This window comes from Oncorhynchus gorbuscha, linkage group LG24, assembly GCF_021184085.1.
Source record: "Oncorhynchus gorbuscha isolate QuinsamMale2020 ecotype Even-year linkage group LG24, OgorEven_v1.0, whole genome shotgun sequence".
Taxonomy (NCBI): Eukaryota; Metazoa; Chordata; class Actinopteri; order Salmoniformes; family Salmonidae; genus Oncorhynchus; species Oncorhynchus gorbuscha.
This window is the reverse complement of record NC_060196.1, coordinates 24,955,289-24,978,543: the sequence shown is the minus strand read 5'-3', so window position 1 is coordinate 24,978,543 and position 23,255 is coordinate 24,955,289. Positions and strand designations below refer to the sequence as shown.

The window sequence follows — 23,255 nt, the reverse complement described above, 5'->3', positions numbered from 1 at the left end:
TACAGTTTGTATCAAAGTTGACATGGCTTTAAACAGTTCCCATGGAGCTGATAAACTTGATTGAGGAGGTAGGTATTAAATCCTGACTCTGTACGCATTTGTACACACATATGTGCCGCACGTACGCCCATGCGATTATGATTCACAGATGTGTGTTAAGTAAATACAGCCAGCTCTAGCACGGACCTCAAAGGGGAAACAGAAAGAAATTATGGGGTATTAGCAGGAAGTTCCAATTTGTAGGTCAGGAGTATAATAACAACCTTTGAGTGAGCAAATTGAAAATGAACCCGGGGAGAATTGAGTCGTGTGCAGCTGAACACTCACTTGGGGGGCAGGAGTTCCTGCTGAGGAGAGGAGGGAAAAGACAACAGGAAAAACACTCCTCTGTTTGTGAATGGACTCCACTCCAGAGATAAGGCACCTAGAGCATTGTATACAGAGTATTTGTAAGGCAACAAACTATCAATATTACAACTGTGGATGCTTCAGGATTTTGGGTTATATCCAGTAAAGGGCTGTACTGCATCATAATCGTGTACGGGACTCTATTTTGAAATGCAAAGCATGTTCTTGTAGTTCAATGTGTAATACAACCAGTTGTTAAACCACAGAATGGATTTATTTTGGCACACTGAGCATGGATGTGTTGGTTGTTTACATGAAGCTGTGGTTGAGCATATGCCCCATTATTGGGGAAGGGACATGCACACAAAGATCCCCATTCATTATGATAACTAAGTAGAGCCCAGTTTTACTACTTGCCTTTCTGTTTCAATTATTGGCCATGTCACCTTTTTATGCTTTTTGACCGCAAGTGATACTTAAGATAATTGGACAAAACAAATGGATAACACATTTGTCCCTTCACCATATGTCTTAATCTAAAGCATAGCCTATGACTTCAGGATTGTTCACCATTCTTCTATTGTGTAATAATTGGCCACTGAGTTATAGTTAGTCCTTCTGTTACTATGAGGCCAACAGTCTCCTTCTGTCTCTCATTGTATTCCCTCTCAGCTGTGAATAATACTTAACAATGAACCAGTTACTTTCCTGTGTGTTTCCTTTGATTCAAGGCGATCATGAAGTTGACCCTGTGAGCGTACACAGAGCCCCTAACCTTGACCTCTGAACCCTCTATGTGGACCCGTAGCTAGCCCCTAGTGAGAGGCACAGAGGGCCTGGGTCTGTGTAGTAGTGCAGGTGTGTTCCTGACCATTGACCTGTGTGTGTGTGTGTGTGTGCGTGTGTGTGTGTGTGTGTGTGTTGTGTGTGTGTGTGTGTACGTTGCTCCTCTTCAGGTGGCGCTGGTGCGGTGGACGGAGAGCGTAGGGCTGACTCTGGTGAACAGGGACCTGACCTCCCTGCAGCTGAAGACCCCAGCAGGACAGGTCCTAACCTACTACATCCTGCAGATCTTCCCCTTCACCTCAGAGAGCAAGAGGATGGGCATCATCATCAGGGTATGGACGTAGTTACCATCCATGTAATGGTCAACAAAACTACAGTATCAGTAAAGTTTGGACACACCTACTCATTCCAGGGTTTTTCTTTATTTTTACTATTTTCTACATTGTAGAATAAGAGTGAAGACATCAAAACTATGAAACAACACATATGGAATCATGTAGTAACCAAAAAAGTTGTAAACCAATCAAAATATATTTGAGATTCTTCACCTGGAATGCTTTTCCAAAAGTCTTGAGGGAGTTCCCACATATGCTGAGCTCTTGTTGGCCCACTTTTCCTTCACTCTGCTGTCCAACTCATCCCAAACTATCTCAATTGGGTCGAGGTCGGGGGATTGTGGAGGCCAGGTTATCTGATGCAGCACTCATCACTCTCCTTGGTCAAATTACACAGCCTGGAGGTGTGTTGGGTTGTTGTTCTGTTGAAAAATATATGATAGTCCCACTAAGCACAAACCAGATGGGATGGCATATCGCTGCAGAATGCTGTGGTAGCCATGCTGGTTAAGAGTGCCCTGAATTCAACATAAATAACATAGTGTCACTAGCAAAGCACAATCACACTACCTCCTCCATGCTTCACAGTGGGAACCTCAAATGCGGTTCACCTACTCTGCGTCTCACAAAAACACGGCGGTTGGAACCAAAAATCTCAAATTTGCACTCATCAGACCAAAGGACATATTTTCACCGGTCTAATGTCCATTGCTTGTGTTTCTTGGCCCAAGCAAGTCTCTTCTTATTATTGGTGTCCTTTAGTAGTGGTTTCTTTGCAGCAATTCGACCATGAAGGCCTGATTCACGCGGTCTCCTCTGAACAGTTGATGTTGCGATGTGTCTGTTACTTGAACTCTGTGAAGCATTTGTTTGGGCTGCAGTTACTGAGGCTACTGACTCTAATGAACGTATCCTCTGCAGCAGAGGTAACTTTGTCTTAATTTCCTGTGGCAGTCCTCATGAGAGCCAGTTTCATCATAGTGTTTGATGGTTTTGTGACTGCACTTGAAGAAACTTTAAAAGTTCTTGAAATTTTCCACATTGACTGACCTTCATGTCTTAAAGTAATGATGGACTGTCGTTTTTTTGTTGTTGCTTATTTGAGCTGTTCTTGCCATAATATGGACTTGGTCTTTTACCAAATAGGGCTATTTTCTGTATACCACCCCTACCTTGTCACAACACACCTGATTGGCTCAAATGCATTAAGAAGGAAAGAAATTCCACAAATTAACTTTTAACAAGGCCCATCTGTTAATTGAAATGCATTCCAAGTGACTACCTCATGAAGCTGGTTGAGAGAATGCCAAGCGTGTGCAAAGCTGTCAAGGCAAAGGGTGGCTACTTTGAAGAATATCAAATATACAGTTTAAGTCGAAAGTTTACATACACCTTAGCCAAATACATTAAAACTCAGTTTTTCACAATTCCTGACATTTAATCCTAGTAAGAATTCCCTGTCTTAGGTCAGTTAGGATCACCACTTTATTTTAAGAATGTGAAATGTCAGTATAATAGTCGAGAGAATAATTTATTTAATCTTTTATTTCTTTCGTCACATTCTCAGTGGGTCAGAAGTTTACATACACTCAATTAGTATTTGGTAGCATTGCCTTTAAATTGTTTAACTTGGGTCAAAGACTTCGGGTAGCCTTCCAGAAGCTTCCCACATTAAGTTGGGTAAATTTTGGCCCATTCCTCCTGTCAGAGATGGTGTAACTGAGTCAGGTTTGTAGGCCTTCTTGCTCGCACACACTTTCTCAGTTCTGCCCACACATTTTCTATAGGGTCGAGGTCAGGGCTTTGTGATGGCCACTCCAATACCTTGACTTTGTTGTCCTTTGCCATTTTGCCACAACTTTGGAAGTATACTTGGGTTCATTGACCATTTGGAAGACCAAGCTTTAACTTCCTGACTGATGTCTTGAGATGTTGCTTCAATATATCCACCTAATTTTCCTACCTCCAGATGCCATCTATTTTGTGAAGTGCACCAGTCCCTCCTGCAGCAAAGCTCCCCACAACGGGATGCTGCCACCCCCGTGCTTCACGGTTGGGATGGTGTTCTTCTGCTTGCAAGCCTCCCTCTTTTTCCTCCAAACATAACAATGGTCATTATGGCCAAACAGTTCTCTTTTTGTTTCATCAGACCAGAGGACATTTCTACAAAAAGTACGATCTTTGTCCCCATGTGCAGTTGCAAACCGTAGTCTGTCTTGTTTTATGGCGGTTTTGGAGCAGTGGCTTCTTCCTTGCTGAGTGGCTTTTCAGGTTATGTCGGAGTGGTTGAAAAATGAGTTTTAATGACTCCAACCTAAGTGTATTTAAACTTCAGACTTCAACTGTATTTGGACTTTTTTGGTTGCTACATGGTTCCATGTGTAATTTCATAGTTCTGATATCTTCACTATTATTCTACAATGTAGAACATTTAAAAAAATAAAAACTCTTGAATGAGTTGGTGTGTCCAAACTTTTCACTGGTAGTGTGTGTGTTAGTCAGTCCTGGGTTTAAATACTATTTGAAATAATTTCAAATACTTAAGCTGTGCTTGGTTGAGCTTTCCTGCTCTAATGGAACCCGTAGAAAAGTCAGAATGGTACAAACCCCATCTAGACATGTTAACAAAAATTATATTTGAATTCAGGTCTGGTGTTCGTACTATATGTACTGGAATGCTTTTCATATGATTATACATCTACATTTTCTCTCATTCTGCTCTAGGAGGAGACCACAGGTGACATCACGTTTTATATGAAGGGTGCTGATGTTGCCATGGCGAGTATCGTGCAGTACAATGATTGGCTGGAGGAGGAGGTAAGGCTTCCATCCAGACTGTTGTACGTATGAACAAAATGTATCGAACACATGCAGGGTAATTACCTCTGTTGTTAACCAGGACATTCATTCATCACAAGATCAACAGGCCCTCCCATGACTGGGTGTGCAATACTGTATGTTCATAATTGTATTGGCAATATTGAGTCATTTAGGACCAGGGGCTGTTTTTGATTTAATTAGTGACCAACATGAAGTGGATTCCTTTCCTAGGAGGCATTAATGTATGCGTCCCAAATTGCACCCTATTCCCTATTTAGTGCACTATTTTTGACCAGGGCGTTGGTTTAATATAATGCACTATATAGCGAGTAAGGTGCCATTTGGGACGCATCCAGTATGTCATATTCCTAACAATGGTGTTAATGATGTTCCATTGACTGTAATATCCCGTAGACTGTCCAAGCAGTGGTGCTATATGGGTACCATGTCAATAAGCAATCAGCGCGTCACTTTCAGCCCATTGGCGTTTCATATAAAACAATAAATTGTGGTTTTGTGTCCTCTGAACTTTCTCCCGAGGCGACGTTATTCCCCATTGATTTCTGTCTTTGTTGGTTGACTGTACGTGCTGTTCTGATGCAGCTGACTCTCAATTAGATGAAATGATCTATCCCTGTACTGTATGCTATTCAGCATATGTTAAACCTACTGTATGCCATATGAAATTTGTTGAAACATAGTGTTTGTTTATTAAACAAACACTGACTGGACTATAGAGAGTAAGTTTGTCTCTACAAATGTTCAGTAATTTCTGGTTTTATCATATTACATCACTCTTTCCTAACTATCCCCTCTTTTGTTCTCAGTGTGGGAACATGGCCAGGGAAGGGCTTCGGACCCTGGTGGTGGCTAAAAAATCTCTGTCTGAAGAGCAGTATACAGACTTTGAGGTGCAAAACATAATGTTCCTCCTTAATGTCCTGCTGAATTGAAAATGATCTTCAAACTGAATGAGCTGCCAACTTGTCCCCATTCCACTTACTTCCTTTCCTCTTTTGCCCTATGCGCTACACACTTTTGCAACGGTTATTTATTTCTCTCTGATTTTCTCCCTTTGACTGGATTTTTACCTCCCTATCTCTGTCATTATCACTTCCTTTCTCATCTCTGCCTCCCTCAATGACTGACTATATTTCCCTCTTTGTAGAACCGTTACAACCAGGCCAAGCTGAGTATCCATGACCGTGCTCTGAAGGTGTCAGCAGTGGTAGAGAGTCTGGAGAGGGAGATGGAGCTTCTGTGTTTGACTGGGGTTGAGGACCAACTACAGGCTGATGTCAGGCCAACCCTGGAGCTCCTCAGAAATGCTGGGATCAAGGTGTGAGACCACACTATTCTTCTGTGTTTTACTACACCTGCGAACTTGTTATATGTTGGCTGCATTTATATTGCGCTGTCCTTTCCATGTACAGTATAATGTTAGCTGTGAAAAATACGTATTCCATGTCATACCAGAATCTGACTAGTCCTTGTATAATATGAAATACAGTAAAATGGTGCTTTTAATGCTGTCACTGATTCCATGTCATGGTTTTGTTATCTCTTCAGATATGGATGCTTACCGGGGATAAGCTGGAGACAGCTACTTGTATCGCTAAAAGCTCCCATTTGGTGTCCAGAAGCCAAGATATTCATGTATTCAGATCGGTACGCTTCTCTTTCTTTTTCATCTTAAGATAATAATCTGTCACTTGATGAGTGTTAAAGGGATGAAGAAATGGTCCTGTACCTGTCCTTCCACTAATTGTATTGCCCGGCTCTCGAGCAGGTCTCCAACAGAGGAGAGGCCCATCTGGAGCTCAATGCCTTCAGAAGGAAACACGACTGTGCTCTGGTCATCTCTGGAGACTCCTTGGAGGTACTACAGCACAAACACTTCTCACAGACCTCTCAAAGCAGATTGTAATGTAGATGCAGCCCAAAAAACACAAACTGAGTGGTTTGAGCCCTGAATGCTGATTGGCTAACAGCCGTGGTACAGTGATGGAAAAAAGTACTTGATCCCCTGCTAATCAGTCTATCATTTTAATGGTAGGTTTATTTGAACAGTGAGAGACAGAATAACAACAACAAAATCCTGAAAAATGCATGTCAAAAATGTTTTAAAAAAAATATTTGCATTTTAGTGAGGGAAATAAGTATTTGACCCCTCTGCAAAACATGACTTAGTACTTGGTGGCAAAACCCTTGTTGGCAATCACAGAGATCAGACATTTCTTTTAGTTGGCCACCAGGTTTGCACACATCTCAGGAGGGATTTTGTCCCACTCCTCTTTGCAGATCTTCTCCAAGTCATTAAGGTTTCGAGGCTGACGTTTGGCAACTCGAAACTTCAGCGCCCTCCACAGATTTTCTATGGGATTAGGCCACTCCAGGACCTTAATGTGCTTCTTCTTGAGCTCCTTTGTTGCCTTGGCCGTGTGTTTTGGGTCATTGTCATGCTGGAATACCCATACATGACCCATTTTCAATACCCTGGCTGAGGGAAGGAGGTTCTCACCCAATATTTGACGGTACATGTCCATCGTCCCTTTGATGCGGTGAAGTTGTCCTGTCCCCTTAGCAGGAAAAACACCCCCAAAGCATAATGTTTCCACCTCCACATGTTTGACGGTGGGGATGGTGTTCTTGGGGTCATAGGCAGCATTCCTCCTCCTCCAAACACGGCGAGTTGAGTTGATGCCAAAGAGCCTCATTTTGGTCTCATCTGACCAAAACACTTTCACCCAGTTGTCCTCTGAATCATTCAGATATTCATTGGCAAACTTCAGACGGGTGTGTATATGTGCTTTCTTGAGCAGGGGGACCTTGCGGGTGCTGCACGATTCAGTCCTTCACGGCGTAGTGTGTTACCAATTGTTTTCTTGGTGACTATGGTTCCAGCTGCCTTGAGATCATTGACAAGATCCTCCTGTGTAGTTCTGGGCTGATTCCTCACCGTTCTCATGATCATTGCAACTCCATGAGGTGAGATCTTGCATGGATCCCCAGGCCGAGGGAGATTGAGAGTTATTTTGTGTTTCTTCCATTTGCGAATAATCGCACCAACTGTTGTCACCTTCTCACCAAGCTTTTTGGCGATGGTCTTTTAGACCATTCCAGCCTTGTGTAGGTCTACAATCTTGTCCTTGACATCCTTGGAGAGCTCTTTGGTCTTGGCCATGGTGGAGAGTTTGGAATCTGATTGATTGCTTCTGTGGACAGGTGTCTTTTATACAGGTAACACGCTGAGATTAGGAGCACTCCCTTTAAGAGTGTGCTCCTAATCTCAGCTCGTTACCTGTATAAAAGACACCTGGAAGCCAGAAATCTCTCTGATTGAGAGGGGGTCAAATACTTATTTCCCTCATTAAAATGCAAATCAATTTATAACATTTTTAACAAACATTTTTCTGGATTTGTTTGTTGTTATTCTGTCTCTCACTGTTCAAACTCCCTCACGACGCCAGGACAGCGGAGTCAATCACCACCTTCCGGAGACACCTGAAACCCCACCTCTTTAAGGAATACCTAGGATAGGATAAAGTAATCCTTCTCACCCCCCCCCCCGCTTAAAATATTTAGATGCACTATTGTAAAGTGGCTGTTCCACTGGATGTCATAAGGTGAATGCACCAATTTGTAAGTCGCTCTGGATAAGAGCGTCTGCTAAATGACTTAAATGTAAATGTTCAAATAAACCATTCCATTAAAATGATAGACTGATAATTTCTTTGTCAGTGGGCAAACGTACAAAATCAGCAGGGGATCAAATACTTTTCTCCCTCACTGTATATCAGACCGTATACCACGGGTATGACAAAATATGTATTTTTACTATTCTAATTACATTGGTAACCAGTTTATAATAGCAATAAGACACCTCTGGGATTTATGGTATATGGCCAATATACCACGGCTAAGGGCTGTATCCAGGCACTATGCGTTGTGCAGAAGAACAGCCCTTGGCTGAACACCCTTTCTGGCCTTGTTGCTTAATTATAACACCATTGATTGACAGGGCGACAGGTAGCCTAGTGGTTAGAGTGTTGGACTAGTGACCGAAAGGTTGCTGGATATAATCCTTGAGCTGACAAGGTAAAAATCCGTCGTTCTACCCCTGAACAAGGCAGTTAACCCGCTGTTCCTAGGCCGTCATTGTAAATAAGAGTTTGTTCTTAACTGACTTAAGTAGTTAAATAAAAGGTATAAAAAAATAATGATAATGGATCTGAAGAGATGGTACAGTAAATACTTCATTATGTAAATGTGCTTGTGTGGGTCCGGATGTGTTTGCATTTTCCAAATCGATATGTTTCTCTTCCCACAGGTGTCTGCGGTACTATGAGCATGAGTTTGTGGAGCTGGCGTGTCAGTATGTTTCTCTTCCCACAGGTGTGTCTGCGGTACTATGAGCATGAGTTTGTGGAGCTGGCGTGTCAGTATGTTTCTCTTCCCACAGGTGTGTCTGCGGTACTATGAGCATGAGTTTGTGGAGCTGGCGTGTCAGTATGTTTCTCTTCCCACAGGTGTGTCTGCGGTACTATGAGCATGAGTTTGTGGAGCTGGCGTGTCAGTGTCCAGCAGTAGTCTGCTGTCGCTGCTCCCCCACTCAGAAAGCCCAGATTGTCCACCTTCTCAAGCAGCACACAGCCAACAGAACCTGTGCCATAGGTGAGCCCCTTTGCACCCTGGGCAAGACCCAGATGCATAACAACTAACCACTCTCATCCTTTGTATCAGACACAACTGCTACAATGATCTGTGTACAATGAATGCCAAATGATTAAACAAGTCAATTGTAGAAAATTCCTACCAGTAATATACCTCACTAATTGAAAAAGAAGAAACTAGACCCAGTACGAGAAGGTACACACACCTATTATGTCCACAAGATGGCAATCAAACAGCACAAGCATCATTGTTAACATTGTTCTGTCATCATCCTGGGGCGTAAGCCTTATTTCCATATGGCTCTTTTACTTAATATTATTGAGCCTGTGGCTGATGTGTGGTCCTCTTGTCTCTCCCAGGTGATGGAGGTAACGATGTCAGTATGATCCAGGCAGCAGACTGTGGCATCGGCATTGAAGGAAAGGTAAACAACCCATATCACTCCTCTTATCCTACCCACATATCATAACGTTAAATAGTCAAATCAAATGCTAAACCTGTTATGGGTGCCGTATTGAGTCGGTTATGATGGGGGTGTGTCCTTCCGTAGAGTAACATTACACACTTTTGCTCTCCCCATGCAGGAGGGGAAGCAGGCATCCCTGGCGGCAGATTTCTCCATCACTCAGTTTAAGCACATTGGCCGGCTGCTCATGGTCCACGGCAGGAACAGCTACAAGCGTTCAGCAGCCCTGGGCCAGTTTGTCATGCACCGAGGCATGATCATATCAACCATGCAGGTAACATACCTGAACATGTTTATGTTACTAGTACTGAATATGGAAGGACTTGAATGAAATGTCTCATCTCTCCCTCTTTGCAGGCAGTGTTTTCCTCCATTTTCTACTTTGCATCAGTCCCTTTGTACCAGGGTTTTCTCATGGTTGGGTATGTGGTTGTCTATATTTCTACTGGAATTGTTTCCATTGGTGCGTACAGTATCTGCATGCATCTAAACATGAGTTGGTGAGACCCTTTCTATTGATGCACTGGTCCAGTGTTCTGTATTACCTCAGTCCTATGTTCTCCCCTTCTGTGCAGGTATTCTACCATCTACACAATGTTCCCTGTATTTTCCCTGGTGCTGGACCAGGACGTGAAGCCAGAGATGGCCCTGCTGTACCCTGAGCTTTACAAAGACCTTACCAAGGTAAAATGGCAACCTCTCCTATATAATACAGGCTGACGGGGAATGGATGGTCAATTTACTCTATTTTAATTAAGGGTTTAACAGGTTAAAGTGAATTCAAAAGTTGTGTTTTTTGGTTTGACAGGAATTAGATTATGATGTCTGCAATTCTGTATTTTTATCTTCTTCTAGGGTCGTTCCTTGTCTTTCAAGACTTTTCTCATTTGGGTGTTGATCAGTATTTACCAAGGTAAGAGAATTGACAGGATACTGCAGTTTTCTGAGTTAGATTTCCAGGTGTACAGTTCTAACGATGGATACTAACACACAGGGGAGGGTGCTTCTAAACATAATGGATATTATGAAGATGGATACTAACACACAGGGGAGGGTGCTTCTAAACATAATGGATATTATGAAGATGATGGATACTAACACACAGGGGAGGGTGCTTCTAAACATGATGGATATTATGAAGATGATGGATACTAACACACAGGGGAGGGTGCTTCTAAACATGATGGATATTATGAAGATGATTGATACTAACACACAGGGGAGGGTGCTTCTAAACATGATGGATATTATGAAGATGATGGATATTAACACACAGGGGAGGGTGCTACTAAACATTATGGATATTATGAAGATGATGGATATTAACACACAGGGGAGGGTGCTACTAAACATTATAAAATATAAATATATGCCATTTAGCAGACGCTTTTATCCAAAGCGACTTACAGTCATGTGTGCATACATTCTACGTATGGGTGGTCCCGGGGATCGAACCCACTACCCTGGCGTTACAAGCGCCATGCTCTACCAACTGAGCTACAGAAGGACCATTATGGATATTATGAAGATGATGGATACTAACACACAGGGGAGGGTGCTTCTAAACATAATGGACATGATGGATACTAACACACAGGGGAGGGTGCTTCTAAACATTATGGACATTATGAAGATGATGGATACTAACACACAGGGGAGGGTGCTTCTAAACATGATGGATATTATCAGACAGGGGAGGGTGCTTCTAAACATGATGGATATTATCACACAGGGGAGGGTGCTTCTAAACATAATGGACATTATGAAGATGATGGATACTAACACACAGGGGAAGGTGCTTCTAAACATAATGGACATGATGGATACTAACACACAGGGGAGGGCGCTTCTAAACATCATGGATATTATGAAGATGATGGATACTAACACACAGGGGAGGGTGCTTCTAAACATGATGGATATTATGAAGATGATGGATACTAACACACAGGGGAGGGTGCTTCTAAACATAATGGACATTATGAAGATGATGGATACTAACACACAGGGGTGCTTCTAAACATGATGGATATTATGAAGATGATGGATACTAACACACAGGGGAGGGTGCTTCTAAACATTATGGACATTATGAAGATGATGGATACTAAACACACAGGGGAGGGTGCTTCTAAACATGATGGATATTATGAAGATGATGGATACTAACACACAGGGGAGGGTGCTTCTAAACATTATGGACATTATGAAGATGATGGATACTAAACACACAGGGGAGGGTGCTTCTAAACATGATGGATATTATCACACAGGGGAGGGTGCTTCTAAACATGATGGATATTATCACACAGGGGAGGGTGCTTCTAAACATAATGGACATTATGAAGATGATGGATACTAACACACAGGGGAGGGCGCTTCTAAACATAATGGACATGATGGATACTAACACACAGGGGAGGGTGCTTCTAAACATCATGGATATTATGAAGATGATGGATACTAACACACAGGGGAGCGTGCTTCTAAACATGATGGATATTATGAAGATGATGGATACTAACACACAGGGGAGGGTGCTTCTAAACATTATGGATATTATGAAGATGTTGGCCAGGTGCACAACTCTTATATCCAAATGATCCATCCGCACAGTAAGGCAGCTCTTCTGAAAGCAACCTGAACGAAGCGCAGCTTAAACACCTTTTATTACTGACCGTCCAGGCACCACACTTATATTTCATCATTTTTACTATGTGCGATACCGTCAGTCCCCTGGCTCCCTGACTCTCAGACAGTCCTGTTTCTCAGTAGCTTAGGTTTCCAAGCATCATCTGCAGTTACACGCAGGCTTTTGTCTGTCCAGTAAATCGATATTTCTGTAATCGCTAAGCCATGCAGCGTATTGAGAAAGATCTATGTTCTCACTGAAGCGTCACTTCCTGACAGCTCTCGTTTTTTAATTAAAGGTCTATTACCAAAGTCCAATGAAAAACAGGGAGATATGAGGGGGGGAGAAAAAATATCAGGCCACGATCGTCAGTTTTAATTTATTACAGAGTTTAACTCCCAGGAATGCACTGTATGTAGACTGTATGGAAAAGGCAATTATGTGATCAGTAATAGGCCATTAAGCTCAATTTGCGCCGTGTTATAATTAAATGAAAGGCTATCAAAATACAGTAGGCACCACTATAGAATTGATGAATGAGTGTCAAGCTACAGTACTCAGTGGTTTACCTGGTTGGTTTTTGGATACACTTGGACCTATTGTCTGTTTGCCCTCATAAATACTGTAATTGAGTCAGATCCTGTGTCTTAAGACTTACTTGAATCCTAATACATATTTTGAATAACAGACTTTCAGTGAGCAATGGGGATCAAAGTAACTTAAGATGTAAACCAAAACAAAGGCCTAATGTACTTGTCATATTTGGTTCCCTAAATGAATAAGCTGGTACATTTTATGTTAGGTCTTATTGTTATTAACTCCAAACAATTTGATTGTAGTTGATGACTAGAATTCATTCTAGTTGATCATTCTCTAGTTTCTTTCTCAAGCTGGTTAACCTGTCTGTTAGCGGAACCCCTCGCCAACAGCCAATGAAGTTAACCTGTTACTCAACCAGTACTACGTCACTAACACTTCTTCGTGGCGCCCCCAGGTGGCATCCTGATGTATGGCGCACTGGTGTTGTTTGAGTCTGAGTTTGTGCACGTGGTGGCCATCTCCTTCACTGCGCTGATCCTCACCGAGCTGCTCATGGTGGCGCTCAACATCCGTACCTGGCACTGGCTCATGGTGCTAGCAGAGTTCCTCAGTCTGGGCTGCTACATAGCCTCGCTTGCCTTCCTCAATGAGTACTTCGGTAAGCAAATGTTGTTTACCTGAGGGGAAAAAACAACTCAATTAAATGTTATTTAGCCCCATAGGGCCAAAATAAAAAAATAAAAAAATATGATGCTGTTTGCTATTGTGCTGATAAGTGTTGAGGGAAAATTATTTGATGTTGCTCTCTGCTTTTTGTTATGTGGAGGGCAGTTTTTTACGAACACTTTAATCTTGTAGTGGAACAGTCTCACCCTTTGCACTACAGCTTGTATGTTTTAGTTTGATGCACTTATGTTTGCGTTAACCCAATTAAACCTTGGAGGTCTGTGCTTTGTTTGTGTCTGCCATCTTTTCTCTCCCTCTCCCCTTCTCCCTCGCTCGCTCCTGTATTACTTTCCCTGTTTCTTTCTCTCTCATGCACTCATTTGGTCTCTCTCTCTCTCTCTCTCTCTCTCTCTCTCTCTCTCTCTCTCTGCTGCGCATCCTCTCTTTTGCTACTGTATGTGTCCTTGGGACAGGCATAGGCAGAGTGTCCTTTGGAGCATTTCTGGGTAGGTGTGCAGCACTGGAAACACTACCTCTTCTCTTCCACTTCCTTTTCACACTCTCCTCTCATCACTGTTTTTGACCGTGCTGTGACTGCTCAGCACTGTTCACGTTCCTTTAGTGACCAGACTCTGACCATGTCTTTTGCAGCCGTATTTGATGTGACGTATTGAGCATATTTTCCTGCTACTTATATTGTTTTACCATTCCACTCTGTGATGTCTCATTCCAGGCATGTGTGCAAAAGCTCTTTTTAAACAGATAGCATGGATCCATAATTATTAACCAAATATTTTGAATAAAGTGATAATAAATGAATGTATATCAACATGTTAGTGCCTTGCACATATTGTATGTGCTGTTATTTGGACAGTTTTCTAACCTGTGTTTGGTTTTTTTTTTATCCCAGACCTGGGCTTCATCACGACACCGGCCTTCCTTTGGAAGGTGTCAGTGATCACCGTCGTCAGCTGTCTCCCTCTCTATATCATCAAATACCTGAAGCGCAAGTTCTCACCACCCAGCTACTCCAAGTTGTCCTCATGAGCTATTTTAAGCTCTATCCTGCTCACATAACTCCCCTAATTATCTTTCTCATGCTCTCTATGATTCCAACCTTTCTTTTCAGCGCTTTTTGAACTGGTCCACAGTGATTGACAGACAGGGAACCTAAAGAGGTCACTAGAAGCAGCAACATGAGTAGAGTATTGTATGGATTCATGTCACTGGAATGTGGTAATACTTGTAAAGACAGCGCCACACAAATGCTAAAAAGGGACAAGGAAGGGGTAAAAACAGAACACATAACCCTTTGAGGCACTGGACGGGAAGGCTCGGGTCAATTTGCCTTCTGCACTTCCAACCCAATTGCTTCAAGTGTCTTTTTTAAATTTTTATAACTCGATGACTATGGTTTCCGCGTTGAACTTTTTGTATATGTAGTTCTGCATTAAAAAGTGTTTTATTCAACTTTATTCATCTCTGTGCTGAGTCGAGATACCAGTATGATGGTTTAATTTGTGATTTACAACTTTGATTCCTACGCACTTAACGCGTGCACCATTTTACTACTGTACCCTGACGCTTAACTGTACTTACAATAACGGTCAGGGTTTTTCTTTCTTTTACTTTTTTCAACATTGTAGAATAATAGTGAAGACATCAAAACTATGAAATAACACATGGAATCATGTAGTAACAAATATATTTCTCTATTTGATATTCTTCAAATAGCCACCCTTTGCCTTGATGACAGATTTGCACACTTTTGGCATTCTCTCAACCAGCTTCACCTGGAATGCTGTTCCAACAGTCTTTGAGTTCCCACATGCTGAGCACTTGTTGGCTGCTTTTCCTTCACTCTGCTGTCCGACTCATCCCAAACCATCTTAATTTGGTTGAGGTCGGGGGATTGCCAGGTCATCTGATGCAGCATTTCATCACTCTCCTTCTTGGCAAAATAGTGCTTACACAGCCTTGGAGGTGTGTTGGGTCATTGTCCTGTTGAAAAACAAATGATATTGGCACTAAGCGCAAGATGGGATGGCGTATCACTGCAGAATGCTGTGGTAGCCATGCTGGTTAGATGTGCCTTGAATTCTAAATAAATCACGGACAGTATCACCAGCATAGCACCCCCACACCATCACACCTCCTCCTCTGTGCGTCACGGTGGGAAATACACATGCGGAGATCATCTGTTCACCCACACCGTTGAGATGTCTGTTACTTGAACTCTGTGAAGCTTTTATTTGGGCTGCAGTTTCTGAGACTGGTGACTATAAGGAACTTATCCTCTGCAGCAGAACTAACTCTGAAATGTTCAGAGTTGACAGACCTTCACGTTTTAAAGTAATGATGGACTGTATTTTCTCTAGTCTTATTTGAGTTGTTCTTGCCATCATATGGACTTTGTTTTTTGCCAAATAGGGCTATCTTCTGTAAACCCCCCTACCTTGTCACAGCACAACTGATTGGCTCAAACGCATTAAGAAGGAAAGAATTCAACAATTTTAGAATTCAAAACTTTTAACAAGGTACATCTGTTTATTGAAATGCATTCCAGGTGACTACCTCATGAAGCTGGTTGAGAGAATGCTAAGATTCTCAAATATAAAATATATTTGGATTTGTTTAACACTTTTTTTGGTTACTAGATGATTCCTTATGTGTTATTTCATAGTTTTGATGTCTTCAATATTATTCTACTATGTAGAAAATAGTAAAAATAAAGAACAACCGTTGAATGAGTAGGTGTTCTAAACCTTTTAACCGGTAGTGTACTTAGGGAAAACGTACATTAACCAAAATAAGCTACATTTTGCAAATAAAAGTGCAAATTATTTGTTCTGGGAACAACACCCAACGGACTTTGGATGTTCTCTCTTTGTACAATAAGTCCTTTACATTTCCAGATGCTGAATATCATATCAAATATCTTCATGAATTCCTGAGAGTAGAAACCAGCACTCCATAGTTAATTCGATTTAGGCAATTGTATTCCTTGCATCCTGGCCTTGAACACAGTGTATTACGCTATCGGGATGTGTATTTGTCATTGGCTGCCAGCCCTGGTTGCTGGACATGCCAGTTTGTGTTTGTGCCTCATTGTTTGATTGTTGCGTTTTGAAAATGTCTCTCATAGCTCTGATTTGTCAATCACAGGATTAGATAGACTAGCTAGAGTATTCTGTTTCTTATTTGAAAGATCTCCTGGGCCAGCAGCTTGATCACAAGGGATATATATACCTTGCTGTAACCACTCACTTCTGACAATATTTCACAATGACCACTGTTCTTTCTCAATCTTTAACAACCACAGAATATTAAGGCTATAGTTTTGTAGGCATCCTCTGACAATTACTAATATGACAGTATCTTTATTAACCTCATGTCTTCTGGGCTTGAGATGAAGCTGACTTCACCCTGCTATGGATGCAAAGACGAAACCTGACAGCGGTTTGGGGGAATGAGTTTTATCATTCTTGCCATGTGAGTGTGTGTGTTTTAGTTAGATATAAATGCCTAGTCCAAACACAATTGAATACATGTATCACGATGCTCACACTGATCTATTTTCCTGATTGTCTTTGTATGTACAGTAAGTGTTGTATATTTCTCTGTGGAAGAGGTTGCCATGTTTTTGTATCCCATTTGAGTTGAACTCAGGTAAATCATTCCTGTGTGTCCTGAATAGAATTGTGGCAACCATACTGTTCACAACAAAGCTGTATGAGACAGACTGGGCTGTTGTGTTTATTTATGAGTGAAGTATGGACATGGCTGTCATTGTAATACAAATATATATTTTTTAAGTTAACTTGATCCCAATTGTCTAACAATGTGTTTTCTGTTGATACTTATGCTCTGTTTATATGGTGTTAATCAGGTTTAATCTGTTGAGGACTTGCATTCTATGTCATAGACTGCAATTTATAGTATTACTATTGATTAATGAGCAATAAATTGACATTTTAACAAATAATTGCTTCATATGGTGTGATTGCTTAACAACCGTAAGGTCCTTTACTACTTTAGCCCATAGAAACGCATTCATGAATGGCTAAAAAGACAGCCGGAAAGAAAGTAGATCAGAATCAGTGGCGACCATCATTCAGAGTCCCACCTGTTTTGAGCCCTACATTTTTAGCAACAAAATAAATTATCTATATATATATTTTTGGGAGTGGGGTCTTGACAATTTTGCATGTTATTTTGGCATTAATACTTGTCACACATGAAGTTTGCAAACAATGTAAAAAAGATATATCATTGAGTTAATAAAGCTGCATACAAACATGGTCTCTTTTTTTGCTTACTTGAGTAAGGCAGCTCCAAAATGCAGGTGTTTCAGCCTAGCTCAGTGCTTTCTGTGGTGATAGGGCAAGCCAGCAGAAAATAGGCGCATTGCGCTATGATTGGCTCAGTGTTCTGTCACTTATGGGGACACTACGTCACAGGCCAAGTCTAAGTCCTTAGTAAGGGTAGACATCGAACATTTAAGCCCTTTGCGTCCTGCCATAGATTACATACACTCAATTGGTATTTGGTTGCTTTGCCTTTAAATTGCTTAACTAGGGTCCACTTGGAAGACCCATTTGCGACCAAGTTTAAACTTCCTGACTGATGTCTTGATGTTGCTTCAATATATCCGCATAATTTTCCATCCTCATGCCATCTAGTTTGTGAAGTGCACCAGTCCCTCCTGCAGCAAAGCACCCCCACAACATGATGCTGCCACCCCCGTGCTTCATGGTTGGGATGGTGTTCTTTGGCTTGCATGCCCCTCCCTTTTTCCTCCAAACATATCAATGGTCATTATGGCCAAACTGTTCTATTTTTGTTTCATCAGACCAGAGGACATTTCTCCAAAAAGTACAATCTTTGTCCCAATGTGCAGTTGCAAACCGGTATTGGAGCAGTGGCTTCTTTCTTGCTGAGCGGCCTTTCAGGTTGTGTCGATTATAGGACTCATTTTTACTGTGATTTTGTACCGGTTTCCTCCAGCACCTTCACAAGGTCCTTTGCTGTTGTTCTGGGATTGATCATCTCTAGGAGACAGAACACATCTCCTTCCTGAGCGCTATGACGGCTGTGTGGTCCCATGGTGTTTATACTTTCATACTATTGTTTGTACAGATGAACGTGCTACCTTCAGGCGTTTGGAAATTGTTCCCAAGGATGAACCAGGACTTGTGAAGGTCTACAATTTTTTTCTGAGGTCTCGGCTGATTTTTTTATATTTTTTCCCATGATTTCAAGCAAAGATGCACTGAGTTTGAAGGTAGGCCTTGAAAATACAATTCAATTCAAGGGCTTTATTGGCATGGGAAACATGTGTTAACATTGCCAAAGCAAGTGTGGTAGACAACATACAAAGTGAATATATAAAGTGAAAAACAACAAAAATTAACAGTAAACATTACACAAACAGAAGTTTAAAAACAGTAAAGACATTGCAAATGTCATATTATTTATATATATATACAATGTACAAATAGTTAAATGACACCAGATAAAATGAATAAGCATAAATATGGGTTGTATTTACAATGGTGTTTGTTCTTCACTGGTTGCCCTTTTCTCGTGGCAACAGGTCACAAATCTTGCTGCTGTGATGGCACACTGTGGAATTTCACCCAAAAGATATGGGAGTTTTTCAAAATTGGATTTGTTTTCGAATTCTTTGTGGATCTGTGTAATCTGGGGGAAATATGTCTCTCTAATATGGTCATACATTGGGCAGGAGGTTAGGAAGTGCAGCTCAGTTTCCACCTCATTTTGTGGGCAGTGAGCACATAGCCTGTCTTCTCTTGAGAGCCATGTCTGCCTACGGCGGCCTTTCTCAATAGCAAGGCTATGCTCACTGAGTCTGTACATAGTCAAAGCTTTCCTTAATTTTGGGTCAGTCACAGTGGTCAGGTATTCTGCCGCTGTGTACTCTCTGTGTAGGGCCAAATAGCATTCTAGTTTGCTCTGTTTTTTTGTTAATTCTTTCCAATGTGTTAAGTAATTATCTTTTTGTTTTCTCATGATTTGGTTGGGTCTAATTGTGCTGTTGTCCTGGGGCTCTGTAGGGTGTGTTTGTGTTTGTGAACAGAGCCCCAGGACCAGCTTGCTTAGGGACTCTTCTCCAGGTTCATCACTCTGTAGGTGATGGCTTTGTTATGGAAGGTTTGTGAATCGCTTCCTTTTAGGTGGTTGTAGAATTTAACGGCTCTTTTCTGGATTTTGATAATTAGTGGGTATCGGCCTAATTCTGCTCTGCATGCATTATTTGGTGTTTTACGTTGTACACGGAGGATATTTTTGCAGAATTCTGCGTGCAGAGTCTCAATTTGGTGTTTGTCCCATTTTGTGAAGTCTTGGTTGGTGAGCGGACCCCAGACCTCACAACCATAAAGGGCAATGGGCTCTATGACTGATTCAAGTATTTTTAGCCAAATCCTAATTGGTATGTTGAAATGTATGTTTCTTTTGATGGCACAGAATGCCCTTCTTGCCTTGTCTCTCAGATCGTTCACAGCTTTGTGGAAGTTACCTGTGGCGCTGATGTTTAGGCCAAGGTATGTATAGTTTTTTGTGTGCTCTAGGGCAACAGTGTCAAATCAAATCCAATCAAATCAAATCAAATTTTATTTGTCACATACACATGGTTAGCAGATGTTAATGCGAGTGTAGCGAAATGCTTGTGCTTCTAGTTCCGACAATGCAGTGATAACCAACAAGTAATCTAACTAACAATTCCAAAACTACTGTCTTATACACAGTGTAAGGGGATAAGGAACATGTACATAAGGATATATGAATGAGTGATGGTGCAGAGCAGCATACAGTAGATGGTATCGAGTACAGTATATACATATGAGATGAGTGTGTAGACAAAGTAAACAAAGTGGCATAGTTAAAGTGGCTAGTGATACATGTGTTACATAAGGATGCAGTCGATGATGTAGAGTACAGTATATACATATGCATATGAGATGAATAATGTAGGGTAAGTAACATTATATAAGGTAGCATTGTTTAAAGTGGCTAGTGATATATTTACATCATTTCCCATCAATTCCCATTATTAAAATGGCTGGAGTTGGGTCAGTGTCAATGACAGTGTGTTGGCAGCAGCCACTCAGTGTTAGTGGTGGCTGTTTAACAGTCTGATGGCCTTGAGATAGAAGCTGTTTTTCAGTCTCTCGGTCCCAGCTTTGATGCACCTGTACTGACCTCGCCTTCTGGATGATAGCGGGGTGAACAGGCAGTGGTTTGGGTGGTTGATGTCCTTGATGATCTTTATGGCCTTCCTGTAACAACGGGTGGTGTAGGTGTCCTGGAGGGCAGGTAGTTTGCCCCCGGTGATGCGTTGTGCAGTCCTCACTACCCTCTGGAGAGCCTTACGGTTGAGGGCGGAGCAGTTGCCGTACCAGGCGGTGATACAGCCCGCCAGGATGCTCTCGATTGTGCATCTGTAGAAGTTTGTGAGTGCTTTTGGTGACAAGCCGAATTTCTTCAGCCTCCTGAGGTTGAATAGGCGCTGCTGCGCCTTCTTCACGACGCTGTCAGTGTGAGTGGACCAATTCAGTTTGTCTGTGATGTGTATGCCGAGGAACTTAAAACTAGCTACCCTCTCCACTACTGTTCCATCGATGTGGATAGGGGGTGTTCCCTCTGCTGTTTCCTGAAGTCCACAATCATCTCCTTAGTTTTGTTGACGTTGAGTGTGAGGTTATTTTCCTGACACCACACTCCGAGGGCCCTCACCTCCTCCCTGTAGGCCGTCTCGTCGTTGTTGGTAATCAAGCCTACCACTGTTGTGTCGTCCGCAAACTTGATGATTGAGTTGGAGGCGTGCGTGGCCACGCAGTCGTGGGTGAACAGGGAGTACAGGAGAGGGCTCAGACCGCACCCTTGTGGGGCCCCGTGTTGAGGATCAGCGGGGAGGAGATGTTGTTGCCTACCCTCACCACCTGGGGGCGGCCCGTCAGGAAGTCCAGTACCCAGTTGCACAGGGCGGGGTCGAGACCCAGGGTCTCGAGCTTGATGACGAGCTTGGAGGGTACTATGGTGTTGAATGCCGAGCTGTAGTCGATGAACAGCATTCTCACATAGGTATTCCTCTTGTCCAGGTGGGTTAGGGCAGTGTGCAGTGTGGTTGAGATTGCATCGTCTGTGGACCTATTTGGGCGGTAAGCAAATTGGAGTGGGTCTAGGGTGTCAGGTAGGGTGGAGGTGATATGGTCCTTGACTAGTCTCTCAAAGCACTTCATGATGACGGAAGTGAGTGCTACGGGGCGGTAGTCGTTTAGCTCAGTTACCTTAGTTTTCTTGGGAACAGGAACAATGGTGGCCCTCTTGAAGCATGTGGGAACAGCAGACTGGTATGGGATTGATTGAATATGTCCGTAAACACACCGGCCAGCTGGTCTGCGCATGCTCTGAGGGCGCGGCTGGGGATGCCGTCTGGGCCTGCAGCCTTGCGAGGGTTAACACGTTTAAATGTCTTACGCACCTCGGCTGCAGTGAAGGAGAGACCGCATGTTTCCGTTGCAGGCCGTGTCAGTGGCACTGTATTGTCCTCAAAGCGGGCAAAAAAGTTATTTAGTCTGCCTGGGAGCAAGACATCCTTGGCCGTGACTGGGCTGGATTTCATCTTGTAGTCCGTGATTGACTGTAGACCCTGCCACATGCCTCTTGTGTCTGAGCCATTGAATTGAGATTCCACTTTGTCTCTGTACTGACGCTTAGCTTGTTTAATAGCCTTACGGAGGGAATAGCTGCACTGTTTGTATTCAGTCATGTTGCCAGACACCTTGCCCTGATTAAAAGCAGTGGTTCGCGCTTTCAGTTTCACGCGAATGCTGCCATCAATCCACGGTTTCTGGTTAGGGAATGTTTTTATCGTTGCTATGGGAACGACATCTTCGACGCACGTTCTAATGAACTCGCACACCGAATCAGCGTATTCGTCAATATTCCCATCTGACGCAATACGAAACATGTCCCAGTCCACGTGATGGAAGCAGTCTTGGAGTGTAGAGTCAGCTTGGTCTGACCAGCGTTGGACAGACCTCAGCGTGGGAGCCTCTTGTTTTAATTTCTGCCTGTAGGCAGGGATCAGCAAAATGGAGTCGTGGTCAGCTTTCCCGAAAGGGGGGCGGGGCAGGGCCTTATATGCGTCGCGGAAGTTAGAGTAACAATGATCCAAGGTTTTACCACCACTGGTTGCGCAATCGATATGCTGATAAAATTTAGGGAGTCTTGTTTTCAGATTGGCTTTGTTAAAATCCCCAGCTACAATGAATGCAGCCTCCGGATAAATGTTTTCCAGTTTGCAAAGAGTTAAATAAAGTTCGTTCAGAGCCATCGATGTGTCTGCTTGGGGGGGATATATACGGCTGTGATTATAATCGAAGAGAATTCTCTTGGAAGATAATGCGGTCTACATTTGATTGTGAGGAATTCTAAATCAGGTGAACAGAAGGATCTGAGTTCCTGTATGTTTCCTTCATCACACCATGTCCCGTTAGTCATGAGGCATACGCCCCCGCCACTCTTCTTACCAGAGAGATGTTTGTTTCTGTCGGCGCGATGCGTGGAGAAACCCGTTGGCTGCACCGCCCTGGATAGCGTTTTCCCAGTAAGCCATGTCTCCGTAAAGCAAAGAACGTTGCAGTCTCTGATGTCCCTCTGGAATGCCACCCTTGCTCGGATTTCATCAACCTTGTTGTCGAGAGACTGGACATTGGCAAGAAGAATACTGGGAAGTGGTGCGCGATGTGCCCTTTTTCGGAGTCTGACCAGAACACCACCGCGTTTCCCTCTTTTTCGGAGTCGTTTCCTTGGGTCGCTGCATGCGATCCATTCCGTTGTCCTGTTTGTAAGGCAGAACACAGGATCCGCGTCGCAGAAAACATATTCTTGGTCGTACTGATGGTGAGTTGACGCTGATCTTATATTCAGTAGTTCTTCTCGACTGTATGTAATGAAACCT

At 42.7% G+C, this 23,255-nt stretch overlaps 1 protein-coding gene across 1 annotated transcript in view; it reads left to right on the top strand.

Annotated features, from left to right (window-relative positions):
• The window catches only part of atp9b (ATPase phospholipid transporting 9B), a 52,617-nt gene extending 37,875 nt beyond the window's left edge, over positions 1-14,742 (top strand). Inside the window, exons 16-29 of the mRNA XM_046326687.1 lie at positions 1,305-1,466; positions 4,194-4,286; positions 5,117-5,200; positions 5,458-5,628; positions 5,859-5,957; positions 6,079-6,168; positions 8,819-8,963; positions 9,323-9,387; positions 9,548-9,703; positions 9,787-9,851; positions 10,005-10,113; positions 10,285-10,342; positions 13,056-13,259; positions 14,178-14,742. Coding sequence (XP_046182643.1) covers positions 1,305-1,466; positions 4,194-4,286; positions 5,117-5,200; positions 5,458-5,628; positions 5,859-5,957; positions 6,079-6,168; positions 8,819-8,963; positions 9,323-9,387; positions 9,548-9,703; positions 9,787-9,851; positions 10,005-10,113; positions 10,285-10,342; positions 13,056-13,259; positions 14,178-14,314 — 1,638 coding nt within the window. The 3' untranslated portion in view covers positions 14,315-14,742. The remainder of the gene's footprint in view (positions 1-1,304; positions 1,467-4,193; positions 4,287-5,116; positions 5,201-5,457; positions 5,629-5,858; positions 5,958-6,078; positions 6,169-8,818; positions 8,964-9,322; positions 9,388-9,547; positions 9,704-9,786; positions 9,852-10,004; positions 10,114-10,284; positions 10,343-13,055; positions 13,260-14,177) is intronic.
• The last annotated feature ends 8,513 nt before the right edge of the window (positions 14,743-23,255 follow it).